Consider the following 23760-nt stretch of genomic DNA (forward strand, 5'->3'; position numbering starts at 1 on the left):
GATCTGGCTGTAGGGCATTTTCTTAATTAGTGATTGATGGGGGAGGGCCCGGTTCACTGGGTAGTGCCAACCCTGAGCTGATGGTCTTGGGTTCTGTAAGAAAGTAGGCTGAGCAAGCCATGGGGAGCAAGCCAGTGAGCAGCATCCCTCCGTGGCCTCTGCATCAGCTCCTGCCTCCAGGTTCCTGTATGCTTGCATTCCTGTTCTAACTTTCTTAAATGATGAGCTATGATGTGGAAGTGTAAGGCAAATAAATCCTTTCCTCCCCAAGTTGCTTTGGTCATGGTGTTTCATCACAGCACTAGTGACCCTAAGACACAGCCCCATTCCAGAACTGCATGAGGAACATGTCACACAGATAAACTCTCAAAATAATACAATGTGTGACGGATACAAAGACTACAACCTTCCCCACCTATCTCTGAGGAGAGCAAGCGTCTCAGCAGGACCCTCAAGGGACTCATAGATAATACACACACACACACACACACACACACACACACACACGAGACTAAGCCTTTGGCCCTCGTTGGCATGGCTACAGATGAGTGCCCACAATTCAAGCTCATTCTTTGGATTGTGGTTCCTGGAGCTGAGCTGTGATCTCAGAGATGTAAACACAGACTTTGAGCTACTGTTATTAGAGCCGTGCCAGGAAGCCAGCCCCGGCAGCCCTGGGATGAGGTAACTGGATCAGAGAAGCACTGGATCCTCAAAGTCACCTACGTCTAATGGCAAAACCCAGCGAGCTCATTACAGAAAGTTATGGCATGTCACTGAGAAAGTACAAAGACACAGGCTGCCATCTTCAAATTTCCACAAAGACTTGAAGCTGAAGAGAAATAAAGCATTCTACAGGATAAAACTAGTCCCAGCTGGAAACCAGCACTGGGGCAGTGGGAAACCATGTTGTTTAGCAGATCCCTCAGCTTGAGTGGACCACTCTGAGATGTAGTGAGGGTCCTGTTCCTACAGGCATCCAAACGAAAGGCAGACGAATACCATAGGGAGATTCCAGTGCAGGCTGAAGGTGGTCTCAACCTCCAGATCCTTTCCACTTATAGAATGTACATCACCCCACACCTCCCGCACTCCCACCGGTCCAGGGACCAACTCACCCACTGGTGTGTCTTCGCTGATGAGCAGGTATGTGTCAAAGAAGTGATTGGTGAAGAAAGGTAGTCGGTTCACCTGGCCTGCAAGACAGAGGACAAGGTGTCAGCTCGGGCCCCGGCCAGCTTCATGTATCCTACAGAGTGACACAGAGTGGGCTGCGTGGCATTGAACTTGTACCATACCAACTTCCCAAGACAGTCAGGTTGGCCACAGACAGCTGCTGAGCACTAGCCCAACAGAGACAGGCTCTGACCATGAAATGAACATCAGACTTTAAGGCTTTGACCCTCCCCTTGGAACTCTGTGGGTACCATCTTGGCTAATCTTTAATATTGATGCCATATCGAAATATGTGATACCTTAGATAAAGTGAAAGATACTACTGAAATGAATTTCACTGTTTCTTTTCACTTTTCTAATATGGCTCCTACAAATCTCAAGCTCGCGCCCATGGGCTGTGGCGGATTTCCCATGGGGCAGTGCGGTTTGAGGCATAAATCACATGGACTCTTGGTTTATTTCAAGGGATTGGTGGCTCGTGTTATCCCTGGCACCCACAGCAGGGCCTGGTGCTTAGAGAGCCCCCAGAACACGTTTGTCATGAGAAGGATAGTAATAATTATGACAGTTGTCATAGCTAATGACTCCGGATCTGCTTCTCCGTGCGGGCCACTTGTATCACCTCAACCCAGTAACAGAAAGGCAGGTTTGAGATAAGGCTTACAGAAGTAGCTCAGGCTATACTAGAGCCCAGACACCAAAAACTTCCCATTAACCATGGTGCACTCCGACAGCACCTCATGAGGGTGGGGGTGGGGAAGAGCCAGGTGATAGGTATATAGACAGGGGAATTGACTACAAAGCTCCTAGCAAGCCTCCCCCAAGGCTGGCTTCTCCAGTTCTCCATTTCCTCCTTCAGTAGGCTGAGGGGACACTTTCTGCTTGGCCACTGAAAACTGGGGAGCCAGCTCAGTTTCCACGGTGCGTTCCCTGCTACAAGCTCTTACAGGGAGTTTCAGGGGCCCCAAGAGGAAGGGACAGCTACCCCACTCTCATTTCTACTGATCTGGCCCCCCTTAAATTCATTTGAGGTTCCCAAAGGGTGAGAAGCTGGAGTCAGAGAGGTAACTGGGGACATACAGGAACAAGGGATCTCTCTTCCTTCTGCTTAGGCAGTGTCTTAGGGTTTTACTGCTGTTAACAGACACCATGACCAAGACAACTCTTATAAGGACAATATATAATTGGGGCTGGCTGACAGGTTCAGGTTATCAACAAGTTAGGAACATGGCAGCATCCAGGCAGGCATGGTGTAGCCAAAGCTGAGAGAGCTACATCTTCATCTGAAGGCTGCTAGTGGAAGACTAGCTTCCAGTCAACTAGGACTAGGGTATGAAAGCTCATGCCCACAGTGACACACCTACTCCAACAAGGCCAGATATCCTACTAGTGCCACTCCCAGGACCAAGCATATATAAACTATCACAATTCACTCCCTGGCCTCCATAGGCTTGTTCAAACACAGGGGTCTACAGAGGCCATACCTAGCCATAGCATAATACAAATGTATATTTAATCAAACTTCCAAAGTCCCCATAGTCAACAGCAGTCTCAACAATGCTAAAAGTTCAAAGTTCAAGGTCTCTTCTGAAATTCATCCAGTCACTGAACTGTAATCCCTAAAGCAAGACAGGAAGCCAGCTGGGCAGTCTGCAAACTGCATCTCCATGTCTGATGTCAAAGTGGTCATCAGATCTCCAACTCCTTTCTCATCTCTGTTGACGGCAACAACGTTCTTTCTCTTGGGCTGGTTCCACTCCCTGTTAGCAGCTTTCCTCAGCAGGTGTCCCTTGGCTCTGGCATCTTTAACATCTTAGGGTCTTCAAGTTAACTTCAACTTCACAGACTCTTGTTCCAATGTCTGGACTCACAAACGATCTTCTGGGCTCCTCCAAAGGGCTGGGGTCCCTTCTCCAGCTCTGCCCTCTGTAGCACTCTAGGCTCTGGTTGACTCAACTCCACTGTTGCTGCTGTTCTTGGTGATCATCGCATGGTACTAGCAGCTCCAATATTCTTGGGTCTTCCACTGCAATTAGGCTTCACCAATAACCTCTCATAAGTTCTCTTCATGGTGCCAAGCCTTAACTTCTTTGTATGACCCCTTCAGATCTGGGCCGTCAGCTGCAACTGAGGCCACGCCTTCACCAATGGCCTTCCGTGGTCTCTTATAGTGCCAAGCCTCAGCTGCTCTTCATGACCCCTTCATGCCTTCAAAACTAGTACCACCTGGGTGACTCTTACACATTACTAAGTACAGCTGCAGCATGAGGTACAACCTTGGCTATCTCTGGAACACAGCCTCTGTGCTCTCAGAAAACACTTCCCAGAAGGTTTCACCTCAGTAATGCTGGTCCCTTCTTAATCACCACTAATTTCTTAGCTCCAGCTAACCAGCATCAATTGTCCCAGTAGTATCCTTCTCCTATTGACTATAAAGCCAGGGCCACATGGCCAAAGCTGCCGAGTTCTGCTGCTTGCTGGGGCTGGAACATGACCCCTTGTTCTATTACGTTATCAACAGCTTTCTGTTTTCCAGCTCCTTCACACTGCCTAGCTTGTCTGTCCTGAACTTGCTCTGCAGATTGACCTTGAGTTTAGAGATCTCCAAGGATGTGTCTTCTAAATGCTGGGATTAAAAGCATGCAACTGCACACCTGGATTTAAGCTTTTCTCTGCTTGGAACTTGATCTGTTCCAGGCTGGCTTTGAACTCTAGAGATCTGCTTGCCTCTGTCTCCTGGGATTACAGCCATGTGCTACCAAGCCTGGACCTAAATTTAGCTGAGTGGGATCTTGTGCCAAGGTTACTACTCTCAATTTAATATCCTTGAACATAGGATTCAGCTCCATTTCACTTCCTGGTGCCCCTTTAATCCTCAAACCATAGAGTTTGTATTTTTCCTTTCTAAGTTTGCTAGGCTTGTTCAAAATGCTCTTCATGAGACTTAACCAGAGAACAAAGTCTCTGCTGGGCCCTTTTGAGACTTCCTCTGTCAATGCAATTAACATAAATCTCTTTACCTTAGCCTCAGGCAGACTCTTCAGACAAGGGCAAAAACCAGCCACATTCTTCACCAAAATGCCACAAAAACAATCTCTAGGCCACATATTGAAATTCTCCACTGAAGCCTTTTGAGCCAGGACTGCACAGTTCAAATCACTCACAGTAACAAAGTTTTCCATATCCCCGCTAGGATGGCCCATTGAGCCCCAGTTAAACATGCCACTGCTTCCCCAAATCCAGAGCCCCAAAATTCATATTCTTCCAAACAAAAGCATGGTCAGGCCTATCACAGAAATATCCCAGTCCCTGGTGCCAACTTCTGTCTTAGGGTTTTACTGCTGTGAACAGACACCATGACCAAGGCAACTCTTATAAGGACAACATTTAATTGGGGCTGGCTTACAGGTTCAGAGGTTCAGTCCATTATCATCAAGGCGGGAACATGGCAGCATCCAGGCAGGCCTGGTGCAGGAGGAGCTGAGAGTTCTACATCTTCATCTGAAGGCTGCTAGTGAAAGACTAGCTTTTAGCTAGCTGGGATGTGGGTATTAAAGCCCACACCCACAGTGACACGCCTAATTACAACTGGGCCACACCTCCTAATCATTCCGTTCCTAGGGCCAAGAATATACAAACCATCAAAGGCAGCCAGACTGCGCTGGTTTCTGCTCCTCCAACACTCTGGCCTCTCCCTTCCCTGCCAGGACTGCTGGCTCTTCCATTTCCAGTGCTAAGTCCCATATCTCACCTCATTTCCAGGTCTCTTTCAGGACACCCTCCCTGAACCAAATGTGCGCATGCGCCACACGCATGCGTCCATGCTCACAGCTCTCAGGCAGAGCTGGAGAAACGGCACCTCGCTGAAACCTCCTCGAAAGCTGTCTAGGCACAAGACCCCTCTGTCCCTCCACTTACTTCTGTGCAAAGTGGCAATAACAACAGGGCTTGTGGAGGGCCCTGGGTTCAGGGCTTAGAATTGTGCATGGAAAGTTAGTGGAGGGGAAAAAAAAAGCCTTGCCTGCAGCAGCTTGGTTTATTTCTAAATTTTCTTTCCTAGGACATACTGGCACCCAGGGATGGAGACACGGCTCAGACAGCCTAGCAGAGACTCGGGACCTGAGTCACCTGTCACCACTGGTCTCCAGGGCTGTTGGCCTGGGGATCCTGGGGACTAGGAGTATTAGCAGAACAGGGGAGCAGGGAGGGCAGTCGGGTAAGTTCTCTTAAAAGCCATTTTTCAAGACTGTGCGTCCCAGGAACAAAACCGTCATGGCCGGAGCTTGGAGACCTCCACTATTACATAATGTGAGTGGCTGCGGAAATATGGTGTGCTGGCTGATCTTATGCCAACTGGGCACGAACTAGTTATCTTGAAGGAAGTAACTTCAGTTGAGAAAATGCCTCCATAAGATCCAAGTGTAGGGCATTTTCTTAATGGTGGATGGGGCAGGGCCCAGCCCATGGTGGGTGGTTACATCCCTGGGTGGATGATGGTAGTCCTGGGTTTTATAAGGATGAAGACTCAGCAAGCCATGGAAGCAAGCCAGTAAGCAGCACCCCTCCATGGCCTCTGCATCAGCTCCTGCCTCCAGGTTCCTGCCCTGCTTGAGCTCCTGTCCTGATTCCCTTCAATGATGGACAGTGATACAGAAGTAGAGGCCACATAAACCCTTCCCTTCCAGGATGCTTTGGTCATGGTGTTTCATCACAGCAGTAATGACCCTGACTAAGTCAGGGAGGGGGAGAGACAGTGGGTGAGTTGTAGAAAGAAAGCCGATCCTGGCTTTAGGGTCCCAAGTCATGTCCTCTGTCCCAACTGGGGGCCACTTGCTTACCTTGGTCCTCAGCACTTTTAGCACCTCTGCCTTCTCCCCACCCACCCCTGCCAGCTGATGTCCTGGCCTCTCAGAAATGGGCAGGGAGTCCAGGTCTAAGGCTCAATCTTCTAAGCCCCATACTAGGGCGGTGTGAAGAAGGCAGAGAGCGAGGCCCTAGAAGGAGGCATCTGAGGGGTGGGCCCAGCATGGACCATACACAGGGCAGGAGTCACAAAGTCAAGTGGGGACGGGGGCATAGAGCATGCAAGGATGCTGACCCAAAAGGCAAGCTGGCCTCATGGCTAGGTGGGGCTGCTCCCTCGGCTCACGTGGCTACTCACGTGGCTGCAAAGTCAGGCACGACTTTGCTCAGAATCACGGACTGGGTAGATGCTGCGTCAGGGGCAGAGCTGGGTCTAGAGCTTGTCCGCCTGGATCCAAGATGGCTGCCTTCCCAGGCTTCTGAGTGGTGAGGGGGGAGGGGGGCTCTTTCAACACTGAGTCCTGTACCCAGGGAATACCAGAGTCCTCTAGCCCTGCCCCAGGATAAGGAAGGAGCCCAGGGAGCCCAGGGAGCACAGAGAGGTGTTCCAAGCATCACTTCCATGAAGCCTCCAGATCAGGGGAGCTTGGGGGTGGGGGAGGGGAGGGGCTGCCTAGCTGCTAAGGGTCACTGTGGGAGCTGCTACTGGGCTCCGGGAACTTGGCACATTAGTGTCCGCAGGGGAGCCAGGCCTCCTCTCTGCCTGAGGTTCCTCATGCATGGCACCCAGGATGCCCGGCCGCAAGGGGGTCAGAGAAGGCTTGCCTCTGTCCAGTCACAGAGCAGAGGAGCCTATGGGGAGTGGGCTGGGGGAGGGGACGGGAGCTATGGCATTGAAATGATAGACTGAGAGGATGTAACAACCGTTGAGGGCCTGTCTCACCTCTGCCTCCCTGGGATAGCGCAACAGCTCATTCTGGGGAGTAGGGTCCCCATCATGGGAGGACCCTGTGACCTAGTCTGGGAACCAGAGAAGGGCTAACTTAGGCATAGGAACGGCAACAGAAATGGGAAGTCACGTGTCCTGAAGCCAAGGTCAGGCACCAGCCACCCACCATGCTAAAGGAGCCACTCTGGCTACTGAGCAAGCACAGATGTGGTCGGCAAAGCTAGTCCGCACAGGGCAGATCACCTATGCTTTGCTACAGAATTGGCTGGATGGCCTCGGGAGACTCGCTATACACCTCTGTTTTCTGCGCCCCCATTCTGTTCCAACCCAAGGAAGAAAGGTAGATGCTGCTAACGACAGGGTGTGCATCGAGCAAGCGTTCATCCGGCACCCGATGTGGCCAGTCAGGCTCCGTGTTCACATTGATTCACGGGATCGAGCTGTGTCGCTCCTAAACTGTAGACGAAGAAAATGCAGTCCGGAGAGGTTCGGAAGCCTGCCCAAGGGAGCCTACAGGCTGAGTGTTAGTGTGCCATGCAGAATACCTGAACAGTCTGAGAGCTCGAGGGAGTCAGCCATCCCCCTGGGCAAGCTGGGACGAGCCCGCGGAACAGGTAGTTATACGTACGCACGGCTTTTAAGGGACAGGCATCTGGCACAACAAAGCAGAAAAGTGTCTAAGCTCAGAGTCCTACAAGGGACAGAGACAGGGTCCTCAGGGCTGCCATCTAACAAGCCCAGAGGCCTTCTGCGTGGAGCAGGTCAGGGATGGTCATGTGATATTTAAAATAAAAACAAAATGAAAGCCTCAGGTTGGATGACTCTGAACTCCAGCCTCTCCTCCGTGAAAGATTCTGAGACTGTATCTGCTCAGTCTCTGAGCCTGTGAGCCTGGGCTATAGCGCCAAGCTTCTTGAGTAGGTGTGAGCTCCCCCATTGCTGGGGGCATTCCAGGAGGGAACAAGGAGGGGACAAGGAGAGGAGGCTGCCTTCACAGCAGGATACTAGGACTCCAACAGGTGCTAGTGGGAGGCTGGGAGGCTGCAGTGTCTTCCAGAGCCCCACAGCTCCCTGGAGTGAAGCGGCAGCAGGAGAGAGAGAGAGAGAGAGAGAGAGAGAGAGAGAGAGAGAGAGAGAGAGAGAGAGAGAGAGAGAGAGAGAGAGAGAGAGAGAGAGAGAGAGACCCCCATGGGAATGTGCTTGCCTGCGTCGCCAGGCACTCGGTGCCCATAGCCATTCTCCAAGGACACCCTGGTCCCTGGGGGACCCTGAACTGCATGCCTACAGTCCTGGCCTTCCTTCAGTAGAGTCTCCATGTTCCTTTTTTTTTGTTACCCTGGGGGCAAAGACAAAGTACCCAGACCTTCTTGGTGTGCTCCTGTGGCACTGGGTGAGGGGAGAGATTCCTACAAGGACAGCTCTGAGCTATCACATACCTGTGTTCTGGATATCTACAGGCATTCCTACCACCAGCCCCACACTCAACCCATGACCAGGATACACACACACACACACACACACACACACACCAACTCTTCTAAAATGACCATCAATCCTCAAAGGCAAGCTAAACTGCTTTCTCACCCGGCCAGACGGCTCCCTCCTGTCTTCTGAGTGACCCCTCTAGAGCATCCTGCACTGCACCCTGTTACCTTCAACCTTCCCTCCTGGACCAAGCCCCTGGCACGGGAGTTGATGTCTTCGCTCCCTATAGGCAGCACACTATGCACACAGCATCACACCTTAAGTACTCAAAACACAGTGGAACAGAACTGTGGCCACTCTCCTTAGTCCAGGACAGTTTGTGGCTACAGATCATGGAACCTAAGAATTTCTCGAGATTCCCCGTGGGACTGAGCCTTGGGGACAGCCAGTATTTTCAGCCCTGTGCAAGCTGTAGGAGGTAGCCGAGGCCCAGAGAGGGAAATCTGTCTTCATTCACTCCCTGGGGTCCTAGAGCATGAAGCCAGGCTGCTGGCCTGAGTTACCTGCAGCCTGGCCTCCCAAGCACCACCGGCTGGCATTATCAAAGAGAAATGGCACTTACCCCAGGATCCAGGCACCAGCATGAGAAGCCAGAGCACAGCATAGCAAGTGACCGGGGAGTACCTCATGGCTCCTGGGAACACAAACAAGGAGACACACATGAGATATAAACTACGGGAACCCCCCAGAATCCCACCTCAGCAGCCCCAGGAGAGCACATCCTGGGAAGGGGAAGAGAGTGCGGCTCCCAGGAGGAGAGGGTCTGGGCCACCGCTCACAGCCTTGTCCCAGTCTGGGCAGATCCCACAGAACAGCAAGTACAGCACAGCCAGCTTGGGAAAAGGGTCAAGTATGGGCTGAAAGGAAGAAAGGGCTGGCAAGCTCACCAAGCCGCCTAGCCCCCAAGTAGCAGCCTTATTCTGCTTTATCAAGTCCATAGTGTTATCTTCTAACCCAGGAGGGGGAGGGAAAAAACTCATGTCATGGTGTCCAGAGAGGCTCACAGAGAAACCACAACACATCTGTGTGGTAGCCTGGCACTGCGCTCTGGAAAGATGTGATGTCAGTGAGGAAGGCCCTGTCCCTGAAGGCTCGGGGAGGGCCACTCCTTTCCACCCATCAAAGCATGGTCATGGTCCCCCCATATCAGGGGCATAGGATAGAGACCTCACTATAGCCTACACCCAGCTCTCTACAGAGTCAGGGAATGTGGGGCATGGCAGGCACCCATCACCCTTCAGTGAGTCCCCACTGGGTGTCTTGTTGAGAGGCCTCCCCCACCTCCCTGGCTCAGGAGACAACCATCAGCCACACAACACCTCTCTCGGGGGTTTCCCACCAGTATGTGTAGTCAACACTGGGACACAATAGATGGCTCACCTCCACCATCCGTGATTGACCAGGAGAAGGGTCGTGATGACTGGCCATATCTACCAATATCAGTAGCCAGTTCACCAGTTCAGCCCCGGAAGGGATGGTTTCTCTCACTCAGCCCATATCCTGAGCAGACAGGGAGGCAATTCCCACAAATACCAACAGCGCAAACGTCTGGAGGTTGAGTTTTTATATGAACTGGACATAAATATTGGTAGGTAATTCCATTCCTGAGAAGCACTTTGTAAGGCAAGCATGATCCATCCACCAAGAAGCGCAGGCGCTGGCCTGGCGAGCCTCCCCCCACCCCCTCTGCGTTTGTTTGTTTCTCAGTGTGTTCCTGCTCTGTCATGGCTTGGATCTCTGTGACTACTGTTGATCTCTGTGGTAACTTGTGGTAGAGAGTTTGCCTAGAATCTGCTAGTGAGGGGCTAGGGTGTGGCTCAGAGAGGTACAGTGTCTACTCAGAATCCACCAGTGGGGGCCAAGGGTTTATAGCTCAGTGGTACAGCCCTGGTCAGTATGGGGGAGGGGGCAGGGGCCAGGGAGGGGCTCAGAAGTAAAGAGCCAGCCTAGAGTCTCTCACTGAGGAGCAGGGTGCAGCTCAGTGGTAAAACAACCTAGCTAGCAAATGAAAGGACCTGGGCTTCATATCCAGCCCTGAAAAAAAATGTTAATTAAAATTTAAAAGCCCCTCCCTCCCGTGACATTCACAGATGACCCTCCAGGCCTATGCTGTCTCCTTTCCCTCAGGAGCTAAAAATAGCCGAGCAGGGATTTCCTGCCATAGAGAGAGCTGTCCCCTCTGAGGCGTCTGGATTCTTTCCCCTACAGGCAAGGCTACGGTAGGTTTTCCCCTCTGTGCGCCTGTGTCGGGGCTCTGCTAGTTCCAGGGCTGCGATCCTCCAGCCAAAGCATTGCCAGGTCAATTAAACACAAACCCCAAGGGTGTATGTCTGCCTTTTGGGAACGGTGGCAGCAACTCTCAGTCCCTCCCGAGGTGAGGTGTGCAGCAGGTCCCACCTGCAAGTGATCCCTCTTTGTAAATGGCCACCAATCGGACCTATGACAAACGGCCTGTCGCCCTCACTTGCATTTGCATTTCCCTAACTACCGGTGAGGTTGAGCACTTTCTAAACGTTCCATCTGTTACCTCGAATTATCCACCGGATCCGGAAAAGAAGCCAGCCAGCATCACGTACATTATCCCTGATTTACAACTGGAGAAACCGAGGCACAAGGCAATTGAGTGACAAGCTGACGCCTCGCGGTGAGTGACTGTCTTTAGGAAGAAAAAGAATCTGCTTTCCTGGACCAGATGTTAGGAGAATTAAACATCTGTTAGGAACATCACCCAGAAATAGCTGGGGAATTCACACCACACTGCCGGGAGCTGCGGGAAGTTTGTGGCGCACACAAAGAGGGAGGAAGGAAGCTAAGGACCCGCCGTGAGACGATTCCACCAAACAGAGGTTTTTACTGGTTTCTTCCCAATCAACTCAATAAGATGTATTCCTGTCTCCATTACAGATGATGAGATTGTCACTAGGAAAAGTCACCCTGGGGTGAGTCGTGTGCCTGGTATGCCACCATACCATCCTCTGTGACTCCCTTTTCTTACATGTATTGTTTCTTATATGGGTGTGTGTTGGGAGTGGGGGGTGTATACATAGATGTGCTCACACATGCCCATGCCTATAGAAGCAAGAATCCTACAACTGATGTCTTCCTCAATTACTCTCTGCTGTATTGTTTGAGACAAGGTCTCTCACTGATCCTGGAGTTCCCAGTTGGGATAAGCTGACTCCACAACATGACTCCAGGACTTCCTGTCTTTCCCTACAGCACCTCTGGGTGCCCAGCCTACAGATGCATGCTGCCACGCCCAGCTACAATGTGGCTACCAGGGATGTGAACGCAGGTCCTCACGCTTTACCCGCTGAGCTATCTTCCCAGGCCTGTTCTGTGCTGTTCTTTCTAGGCAGTCTTGCTCTCTAGCCGAGGTTGACCTTGACCCCACAAGCCTACCTCTACCTCCGGAGAACTGAGTTTCCAACGATGCATTACAACCCCAAACTGATCTTCTTCCATATGAGAAGGTGGCCCCTCCATGAAGGAGCATCTTTGATCAGCAAGGAGGAGCGTCTGTCCAGTGGAGCACCTGACACAGTTCACAGGCCTGAATGACGCATGCCCCATCCCACAAGGTCTGCTCAAGGTCACTGCAACGTTCTGGGATCCAACCTCTCTCTGGTGTCTGTCTATCTCCTCTTCTCAGCCCATCAAACTGGCTCAGTGCCCCAGCTGTCAGTTAAGGGAGAGCAAACACCACCCACACTCTGAAGACTCCCATTCTCAGTCTCCGTCCCTAGTGTGAGGCCATGGACCATACCCTAACCTCATGGCACCCAAAGAGTGAAGGCAAGTGGCCTGGCTAGAACTGGTCCATACTGGCCTTGGATGGTCCCTGAAGCTCAGACCTCCTTTTTCTTTGGCCCCACTCCTTTGGCAATTTCTATTTTACAGATGAGATGGCTGTCTTAGTCGGGGTTTCTATTCCTGCACAAACGTTATGACCAAGAAGCAAGTTGTATTCAGCTTACACTTTCACATTGCTGTTCATCGCCAAAGGAAGTCAGGACTGGAACTCAAGCAGGTCAGGAAGCAGGAGCTGATGCAGAAGCCATGGAGGGATGTAACTTACTGGCTTGCTCAGCTTGCTGTCTTATAGAACCCAGGACTACCAGCCCAGGGATAGCACACCACCCATCATGGTCCCTCCCACCCTTGATCACTAATTGAGAAAATGCCTTACAGCTGGATCTCATGGAGGCATTTTCCCAAGGGAGGCTCCTTCTCTGTGATAACTCCAGCTTGAGTCAAGTTGACACACAAAACCAGCCAGGACAACTGCCCAAGATCATTGCAGCCACAGGCCATGTGCAGAGGCTGCAGCCTGGTTTGGTTTGCACATGGCTATTTTGACGGATGCTGCCTTTGCCTGCTGCTATGACTGGTGGTAACCCCACACCCGACCCCCACCCCGGGAAAGTCTAACTTTGCAATGCTCTGCTCCCCAGCTTCCTGGCCCTCCCCACTTTCACCAAGTGCCTCTCTCTACCACAGGCTGCAAGTTCCTACTCTGGAGATGTGGTCAGTGCACCCCATCACCTCTCCACAGCAGGCCAGAACACACACACACACACACACACACACACACACACACACTGTTCATGCTGGGCTTCCTGCCTAGGTATGCAAGTCGCCAGAACCATTTACATGCAGGGTCCCAGGCAGCTATCCCCAGATCTTTCAGGTACCTGGCTTATCGATACTTCACATACGTAGGAAACCTTCCAGGAACTTCCGAAATATCCCCATTGCCAAGGAGACACATGGCCAGGCCCTAAAACACTCCTGCCAACCGGACACCAAGTTCTTTGGATGAACAGGAACAAGAACACACCTGTAGACATGAGCTAGGTAGTCAAATTCTGCTACTGCCTAGGGCCACCAACAGAGGACCCCAAGGTACACAAGAGAGCTACAGAGATGCCCAGGATCCGTGATGCTAACGTTTATTCAGTGCGTGTTGTATGGCAGGCCTTCTACATGCTGGGGCTCAGAAAGGTTAAATAACCTGCCTAAGGTCACACAGCTAGTGAGTGGTCGGGTCTGGAGTTAAACTCCATTCTGAAGGCTTGCACAGTCACTCAGAGTTGCAGACCTCAGATGTCGTGAGCTCAGACAGACCTGCCCTGGGTGAAGTGAAGTGGGTAGGAGGCAAGATTCCATATCCACTAGATAGGCCAGTATATCAGATCATGATTCCGACATCCTAAAGGCTGGGCCATTGGGGAGACCAAGAAAGGGGGGGCTAACAGAAGGGACACTGTACATGCCTGTCCTGACGTGACCACTTCGTACTCCTGGATACAGGAAAAGTACAAAGTCCAGACCCTGCCTGAGGGGACCTGATGATCCATGGGAGGGATCTGCCCAATCAGAGTTGTCGGGGAAGGGGCTGCATTAGGAGCAGGGAGAAGCAGGGAAGAGGAAAGAACAGGGCAAGAAAACACTCCAGGGTGTCCCTAGGGTGAAAACACTCTGACATGGACAGGTGAGAAGGTAGGAGAATGAACCATGCAAACATCTGCAATGGCCTGTGCAAAGGTCCTGGGGCTGGAATGTGCTTAGCATAGTTGAGGAACGGGAAGGGTTAGCATGGCTGATTAGAGCATATAATGAAGTGTAGGCAATGAGGGCACAGTGCCATCACGGACACCTTGAGCCCCGCCGGCCAAGTGGCTTGGGTTCTGAACCAGCAGCTCAACTGCTAAGTGCAAGAGGGATGTAGGCCCAGGGTGGGATGGAAGCTGACGTGGAGGAAACTGGTGATACAGACCAGAGCTGCTTCAGGCGCCCAGCAGGGAACAGGTGTGACATATGGGACATTATGGGCCCTATCCCGGCAAGAGCAGTGAGGGTTTCCACCCGAAGATGACACACCTCCGACGGGAAGAGGCACTGCAACTCTGGCCTAGAGAATGGGAAGTGGGGCTGCAGCAAAGGCACCGAGGAGTGAGGCAGCATGCAGAATGGGCCCGCGAAGTTGGGCTCCCCTGTTGATGGCTAGGTTACCCGCTGAGCAGGTAACTGGCTGGGGGCCCTGAGGCCAGCCAGGATGGAGATGTGTGGAGGAGTCTCCAACACAGCAAACTGTGACAGGATCCGTGCATCCATCCTTCCAAGGACTCCTAAAACAGCCGCCTTATTGGAGGAGAGTAAAAAGGGAGGAGGCGGGGCCTAGCAGGAGGAAGCTGGTCACGTGAGTGGGGTGGGAGGGTGGAGTCTCCCCCTAAGGGCTTGTATCTCAATCTAAACTTTTCCCATAACTTTTTTTTTTCCTTTCTTGCCACTAAGAAGTGAAGAATGGGCCATCCTTCTGCCGGGATGTTCTGCCAGGCACATGGGGGCTAAGAAACCACACACCAAGCCAGGCGTGGTGGCGCATGCCTTTAATCCCAGCACTCGGGAGGCAGAGGCAGGAGGCGGATTTCTGAGTTCGAGGCCAGCCTGGTCTACAAAGTGAGCTCCAGGACAGCCAGGGCTATACAGAGAAACCCTGTCTCAAACAAACAAACAAACCACACACCAAAACCTCTGAGACCCTGAGCTCAAATATGCCCTTCCTTTTTAAAGGTTTTCAGCCCTAGTGTTTGCCACAGTGACCAAGAAAAGCCAACTGTAAACGTCTCAGGAAGCTACAGCAGTCCTCGTCTCTCCATCTTGGTAAGCCGAGCGACACTGCCTCCCTGCTTTGTGGTACGGTAGTCAGGAGGACATGCCACGCCCCAAAGGGGCACACATAAGCCCAGAACAGCCCACACCAGGCCTTAGAGACAAGACCCAGGTCTGCAGCATGGCCCCGGCTGAAGACTAATAGCAGAGGAAAAAGCATGTGTCCAGGCGTTGTTCAGATACCACATACATGCGTGCATACATACATACATACACACCAACATACATGCTTATGTGCACATACATGTATCTACACATACCCATAAAGAGGCTGGGCTCTCTGTGACTTTCAAGGAGAGCACCCACAAAATGCTTATTATCCAGGTGGGGCCCCCAGCCTCACCCCAGAGGCTCCCCCATCCTATCACAGTCCACTGTCCAGGCTGGAGGAAGCTACATTCCTTGCTAATCTGAAGAGATCTTTCCTTTACACCTATAGACGCCTCAAAATACTAAAGAAAACCCACGGCAGCTGGACTTCCCAGTCTAGGGGCTCCTCTCTAAGATGACAATTGGCCACACCCCCATCTTTTGGGAAACACACCTGATTCCTAGGCAGGGTGACCATTCATCCCCCACCCCACCCCCACCCTCCACCACAAAAAAAAAAAAAAAAAGAAGAAGAAGAAGAACCACATTTGGGCAAGAACTAGTATTCCCTTACCCCAGCAAGCAGGGGGAAAGGCCAGCAGAACAGGAGGAGAGAAAGGGGCAGAGGGGGATGGCTGAGCAGCGGTTTGCTTTCTCAGGAGGGAGAGATTTTCACAGCAGGGTACCACGATTTAGTTGGAACTGTTATGAATTCCCATAAAATCAGATGCACTCAACTCTGAATGGCAACATGCTGCCGAAATCAAACCCAATGCAGGGGTTAGTCACGTCACCACACACCAAGAGACTCGTGCATGTGTGCTGCCTGCCAATGACACCCTGAAGGCCGTTCATGGACGAGCTGATACTGGTCACCCGTAGCCACACTTTGAAGGCCACTGTGTAGGCAGAAAGGAGGGACACAGACATTCTGACCTTGCACCTTTCCCAAAACTCCCATCAAGGGGCACTGGAGAGGCTTGGGAGGCAGCAGGGGTGGATGGGATATGACCTGAGACCCCAAGAGCCCGCCTGGTATCTTCCAATCAAGACTTTGAGCCCTCTGCCTACCCTTTGTGAATTCATCCAGCGAAACCTACATTGTATTTTTCTTACATACATTGTAGCACTCTACAGGCATGGTGAATAACTAGGGGAAAAAAGAACAGAGCAGGAAGCTAACACTCCTACTAGTGAAGTCCTACCCTGCTGCTCCAGGGCTCCCTGAAGTGTCACCCGCATACATACACACACACACACACACACACACACACACACACACACACACACACAGTCAGCCTCTCTATTGGTGTTTTGACACAGAGTTTCCCAGTGTCATCTTGGCTGTCCTGGAACTTGATCTGTTAACCAGGCTGGTCTCGAACTCAGAGATCCTGTGTGCTGGGATCATGAGCCACTAAGCCCACATGTGCTCCCTCTCTTAACAAAATACTGAGGAGGCCTGCGAGCTCAGAGGGTAAAGACACTGGACAACCCGAGTTCAGTCCCCAGATCCCATGTTGGAATCAAAGAACCCACTCCCAACGGTTGTCCTTTGAACTTCATGTGCATGCCATAGCACACACAATTTTTAAACACCTAGGGGCTCTGGAGATAACTTAGTAAAGTACTTACCATGCAAGCATGGGGACCTAAATCCAGCCACCAGAGCCACATTTCTTTTCCAACAGCCAGGCACTTGCAGTCTCAGCATGGGCAAGGAAAATATGCGAGGTTCCCTGGGGCTCCCTGGCTAGTCAGCTAGCCTAAGCGGTGAACTCCGTCTCAAAAAAACAAAAAAACAAACAACACAAAAAGCCCAAAGTGGGCGTGATCTGAGGAATGACACCTGAAGCTGATCTCTGGTGTTACATGTTACATACATGTACCCCTACACACTTGGTAAAAACAAGTAAATAAAACTACACAGTGTCCACATCCTACTCCCAGATGGAAGAATGGATGGATAGATAAATGATGGATGGATAAATGGATAGACAGATGGATGGATAAACGGTAGATGGGTGGATAGATGGATGAATGAATGAATGAATGAATGAATGATGGATGGATGTATGGATAAATGGATGGGTGGATGGATGGGTGGATGGATGGATAAATGGATGGATGGACGATTTAGTGTTGTTTTAATGTTCAGACTGGCTTTGAACTCCAAGACTCTATAGGTCTTCCCACCTCAGCCTTCAAAATAGCTGACACTATAGGTACAGTTTCAATGGAAGCTGCCTACCTCACCCTATTCAATAGTTGAAGATTATCTCAGTGTAAGGATGTGCCCTAGTTAGGATCACTATTGCTGTGATGAAACACCATGACCAAAGCACCTTGGGTAGGAAAGGGTTTGGGGGGCTTTTTTTTTTCAGCTTACATTTCCAGGTAATAGCCAATCACTGAGGGAAGTCAGGGCAGGAACTCAAACAGGACAGGAACCTAGAGGCAGGAGCTGATGCAGAGGCCATGGAGGTGTGTTGCTTACTGCCTTGCTCCCCCTGGCTTGTTTAGCCTGCTTTCTTATAGAACTCAGGATCACCAGCCCAAGGACGGCACCACCCACAATGAGCTGGGTCCTCCCCCATCAATCACTAGTTAAGAAAAAGCCTTACAGCTGAATCTTATGGAGGCATTTTCTTAATCGAGGCTCCCCCCTTTCAAATAACTCTAGCTCCTGTCAAGTTGACACAAAACTAGCCAGCACAGGGGGCAATGTAACTGAGCCAGGGCTCTGATGACAGCCCCATAGGTTATTGTTTAACATTTCATTTTGGTAAAGGAAATGCTGATAGAGTCTCACCTCCAAATACACACACACACACACACACACACACACACACACATACACATGATTAGGCTTTGGGACTCAGGAGCTGGATTGCAAGGTAGCTGCTGTGAAATACACCTAAGGTAGTGGTCCTGATGCTGCCACCCTTTAGTACAGTGCCTCATATCATGGTGACCCCCAGCCACAAGATTAGTTTCATTGCTACTTCATGACTGTAATTTTGCTACTTTTATGAATCATAGTGTAAATATCTGATATGTGACCCCTGTGGAAGGGTCGTTCAACCCCTCCGCACCCCACCTCCATTCCCACAAGAGGGTAGTGACCCACAGGTTGAGAGTCACCGCTCTAAGGCCTGCACTGTAAGCCACCATTCCCCTGGTCAGGACACCACAAGGCCATTGCTCTTTCTGCCTATTCTAGGAAGACACCGGAGGCTCCTGACTGCCACCATCAAGTTATAAGAGCAAAAACAGACTCGTCGAACTCAACCTCTTCCTCTCCCACGCTTCAGCCAAGGCAAGCAGGCTGCAGAGTCTGGCCAGGCACGGTGGCGCCTTGCTGACACCTCCCATGCCAGTCACCAGTGCGCTGGGCTGGGCTCCTCTCCTCGGAGCACCGCTGGCTTCACCTTGTGTGTCCAGCCCTGCTCTCCAGGCACAGCTCTCTGGTGCCACGTGGCACCATCCTGGATCCTCCTGGAAGGGTGTCTTTAGCATCCCTCCTCCTTCCTACATCACTGCAGGCATCTGTCCCAGCATGGGATGAGGGAGGAACCCAGGGCCATTGTGCCAGCAGACCCTCCTCACCCAGCAAGCAGCATCTGCCTCCTCCCGTGAGCCATCTACCCACGAGCATGGGCTCCCATTGGAAGACACAGCAATCTTGTCTCTTCTCTGAGGTTCCTGTCTTTGCCTTTCTCATCTGAGGAAATGTCTCTCCATCCATGCAGTCAGTCAGTGAACAGCTTCCACACATCCAGCCAGAAGTGCGTTCCTCCTTCCCTTGGACTATCAGATTCCTGCCTTCAACTCACCGGGCTCTGTCCCTCTCTTAACCATCACTGTGGCTGGTCAGACTCTTGGTCCCAAACACACAGGGACATGTGTACAGCAGTTTTCAGAACAGTATGACCTCGATGGGCAAAAGGTGGGACCTACCAAATACCAACTTCTCATGACCAAATAGACAAGCAAAACCTAGCACATTCGCACAGTGGGGGAACCTTCACCCTTAATGGTAAGGAAATCTAGGCCAATGAGATGGTAGGGGTGCTTACTGAGCAAGCCTAGCGACCAGAGCTCCGTCCTCAGAGCCCACGTGTCTTAGTCAGGGTTTCTATTCCTGCACAAACATCACGATTAAGAAGCAAGTTGGGGAGGAAAGGGTTTATTCAGCTTACACTTTCTACATCGTTGTTCATCACCAAAGGAAGTCGGGACTGGAACTCAAGCAGGTCAGGAAGCAGGAGCTGATGCAGAGGCTGGGAAGGGATGCTGCTTACTGGCTTGCTTCCCCTGGCTTGTTTAGTTTGCTTTCTTACTTAACTAAAGAAAGTCCCAAGACTACCAGGCCATGGATGACTCCACCTGCAGTGGGCCCTCCCACCCTTGATCACTAATTGAGAAAATGCCTTACAGCTGGATCTCATGGAGGCATTTCCTCACCTGAAGTTCCTTTCTCTGTGATAACTCCAGCTGTGTCAAGTTGACACGCAAAAGCAGCCAGTCCACCATCTAAAGGTAGAAGGGGGAAATCAACTTCACAAAGTTGTCCTCTGACCTCCACACATGTGCTGTGGTGCACTGGCACACATGTATATATCACGCACCCACATGTATGATGCATACACCACCATATTTTTAAATGTATTTATTTTTATTTTATATTCCTTGATGTTTTGCCTGCATGTATGTCTGTGTAAGGGTATTAGATCTTGGAGTTATAGACAGCTGTGAGCTCCCATGCTGGGAATTGAACCCAGGTCCTCTGGAAGAGCAGTCAGTGCTCTTAACCCACTGAGCCATCACTCCAGCCCCAACATTAATTTATTTAATGTCTGAGTGCTCTGCTGCATGTATACCCACAATATATTTTTTTTTAATCTAAAGCAGCAGTTCTCAACTTGTGGGTCACAACCCTCAAGGGGGTCGCATACCAGATATCCTGCACATCAGATATTTACATTACAATTCATAACACTGGCAAAACTACGGTTATGTAGCAGCAACAAAATAATGTTGTAGTTGGGGGTCACCACAACCTGAGGCACTGTATTAAAGGGTCGCAGGCTTAGGAAGGTTGACAGCCATGATCAAAACTGTAGGAAAATCTGGCCCACACTAAGCAGGGAAGAGTCTAAAACATTGACTAAGGGGAATGAGGGAGACCTCAGGACCCCTCTCATATGAGCAACTTGGGCCGATCAAGTTCATAGGAAGTTCAAGGGTGGTATCAGGTGCTGGGGAGCACCGAATGGGACACAATTTCAGTTGCACATGATAGAAAGTTCCAGAAGGTAGATGTCTATGATGCTATCCAATGGCATTCAGTGCCACAGAACCATGCACTTAAAATGACCCAAATGGCCAAATTTACATTATGTGTATGTTATGGCAATAAAAAATGGAAAACAACACACCTCTAACATGAGCACTTCTCATGCTGCTACCCCAGGGGTCAGCGGGGTACTCAGACAGCATGCCCGTTTCACAGGTGGTAAGACTGAGCTCTGCCAGGATGCGTTTAAGCCTGGGAATCAGCCAGGAGTTCTGTGCAACAGTCAGTTTTGTAAAGCAGCCTTTGAGTCATTCAGAGGAGAGGCATCTTAGTTAGCTTAGCTATCCAAAGGATGGAGTATATTCGTAGTGGGTAGTGAGCCTCCCATCTGGAGAGGTATACAAGATGTGGCTGAAGGTCCATGAGGGAAGTCACACCAGCACCACACAGCTCACCGTGTTCTGCCACCCGCCTCCTGTCTCTCTATATTTATGACTCTCTCCATGCCCACCCTGAAATCACTTTCTAACCTTTGCTAAGGACAAAGGTATCTTTTTTTTTTTTAAATGCTCAATTTAAAAAAAAAATTTCACATGTGTATAAGCAATACACAAATCATAATTCCTAAAAATAACAAATTGCGGGCCAGCGTAATCATAAGTAAATTGATATTGATAAATAAGCTTTTCTCCTGAGCAGTAGGTGGTTTATTTTAATCTAATGAGTTTTGTATTTTCTCAGCTTTCAGATGCCATGATGAAGGGCTGTCTGCAGTAGAATTACGACGCTCTCCAAAATATTGTAATTTAATGCCTCATTTTGTCAAGACTTTCTGGAAAATGAGATTTGTTCCCAGTGAGGAATTTTACTTGGCTTTTTCCCACGTGCCCCCACCCATGTCCCCAGGCTTAAAAGTGTTCCTTGGGCTGAGCTTGGGGAGTGGGGAGAACGGAGGCAGGAAGAGACGACTGTGAAGAGGCAGTGGGGCAGGGGACCAGGCAGGGACACGATAGACTGCTCCTGGCTGGACAGACCTACTATGCAGCTAAGTGGTGTCCCACTCTGTGCTCACCACTGTCCCTGTGAGGAGGGAGGCTGGGCTGGCCTACTTTGCTCACAAGGTGCTAAAAGGGTTCCTGCCAGGTCAGCAGGAACGGATGAGGACCCAGAGGCTCCTACAGAGAGAAGAAAAGATGGTCCCCAGGCAGGGAGAAGCAGAAACCATAGACAGGGACAGAGCTGTCTGGGAAAGCCTTGGCGATCATCTCTTTGAATGTCTCCCAGGATGGGGGTCAGCCCCACCCTGGCTAGCCTGGTACTCTACCAAGAACTACAGAGAGGAAAAGGTCCTGAGATAAAGAGCCAGACACACAGGGTACACATCCTACTTGCTCAGGTGTGTGGGTCTGAATGGGCAGCTGTATTGTTCTGTGCCTCAGTTTCCCTCATCTCTGAAATAGATGAGGGTTGTTGGGGGGCCATGACGACCATTGTCCTAATTCTCATCATCATCACTGCTAAGATCATTGGATATCATCACTCCAGCCATCTTTGTCATTGCCACTATCATTGTCAACATCACTGTTGTCATGTGCCATCATCACTGCAGTCAGCATGATCGTCACCATCGTCATCATCATCATTGTGGCCATAACTACCATCATCATCACCACCATCATCATCACTATGGTCATCACCACCACCATCATGACCATCATCATCATCATCATTACTACCATCATCAGTTGCAGTTAAACATTGTCACCGTCATCATCATTGTTATCATTGTCGTCGTTGTCATCGTCATCGTCATCATCATCATCACTTGAGTATGTGCACACACATTCCCATGCACACACATGCTAATGGACAGAACTTGAGAAGCCAGGGCTGGCAACTCTCTAGATACCTTTTGGGGATTTTTGAGTTTTACATGTGCCCCACTCAGTGTTCAGAAATAAATTTAAGGGTTGAGGAGATTACTCAGTAGGTAAGGTGCCTCCCACCTAGGGGTGAGGACCCAAGTTCAAATCCTAGCATCTGTCATAGAAGCTTCCCATGTGGTGAATCCTGGAGCTCTCTGGCCAGCTAGCAACCAAATCCACAGAGAGACCCTGTCCCCGAACAGAAGGTGAAGTGGCACTTGTGTAGCATGGGGTTTGACCCCAGTGCCCACAGGACAAGAAGGTGCAGTCCTATCACATCCAGCACCAGGCAGACAGATGCCAGATTACCAGGGCAGGCTGGCTGACCAACTGTCAGAAGTTCCAGGTTCAGGCAGAGACTGCCTCAGCAGAATAAGGAAAGGGGGAACACAAAGACCTGCTAGTACCTACAGGAGTGCTGTGTGTATGCACACGTGCACACACACACATCACACATGTGTACACACACCTATACACACACGCACACATACATACATGTACACACACATCACATGCTCACACACGCACACATATACACACACCATACACAAATGCACACACCTACACACACACTTGCACACAAGCACAACACATCACACACAAACACACACACACACACATATATACTACCGCATGCGCATACACACAAAAAAGAGAGTAATTGAGGGAGCTATCCAACACCACACAAAGAGGGGCGTGCAGCACACACAGTAAGTAAATAAACATGAACAATAAATATGTAATTTGATAAATAAGTAAATAAATTTTAAATAAATAAAAATAAATAAATTTTTAAAATAGGTACTTTGGTGTCTCAAAAGGGACGCCCTCCCCCCACACGACCTATTTCCTCTCCTAAGCGATCCCGTTCTGTCTTCTAGGCGCTTCTCCAGTCACACCAATAACTCCCACCTCTTAGAGCAAGTCACTCAATCACTCAACAAACTCTCTGAGTCCCACTCAAAAGCAGATGGGTTGCGGCTCAGTCAACCTTGGGAATACTTGTCCTGTAGCCAGGTGGGTGGGAGGGACTTCCTGTGGCCTGCTGGGTAGGGAATGGGGAGGGACTTCCTGTGGCCTGGTGGGTGGGAGGGACTTCCTGTGGCCTGCTGAGTAGGGCATGGGGAGGGACTTCCTGTGGCCTGGTGGGTGGGAGGGACTTCCACCCCCAGCAGCACTTAAGGTATTTGAGATACAGCCAATCACAGCCGTCCCTTCTGAGTCCAGGGTCCCTTCAAGGGCTGCTCGCATCTGACCTTACTCCCAGGTGCCCGCAGGGTGAGGACAAGCTCAAAGAAACACAGCTCACGTGTTTGGAGGTGACACGCACTGCCACTCCCAGATGGGCCGGCTGGACC

General features: G+C 50.6%; 1 protein-coding gene across 4 annotated transcripts in view; it reads right to left on the bottom strand.

Annotated features, from left to right (window-relative positions):
• Cdh23 (cadherin related 23) overlaps window positions 1–23760 on the bottom strand; it is a 386464-nt gene that overhangs the window by 345987 nt on the left and 16717 nt on the right. For 3 of the 4 annotated variants that reach the window (XM_021205124.2, XM_021205122.2, XM_029542204.1), the window contains exons 2-3: window positions 8976–9047; window positions 1119–1196 (exon numbers count right to left, since the gene is read on the bottom strand). In XM_021205124.2, the coding sequence (XP_021060783.1) occupies window positions 1119–1196; window positions 8976–9042 (145 nt within the window). In that variant the 5' untranslated portion in view covers window positions 9043–9047. Of the gene's footprint in view, window positions 1–1118; window positions 1197–8975; window positions 9048–10940; window positions 11024–23760 lie in introns of those variants that run through there. The other variant, XM_029542203.1, reaches the window with a different exon arrangement.

Source organism: Mus pahari, chromosome 9 (assembly GCF_900095145.1).
Source record: "Mus pahari chromosome 9, PAHARI_EIJ_v1.1, whole genome shotgun sequence".
Classification (NCBI taxonomy): domain Eukaryota; kingdom Metazoa; phylum Chordata; class Mammalia; order Rodentia; family Muridae; genus Mus; species Mus pahari.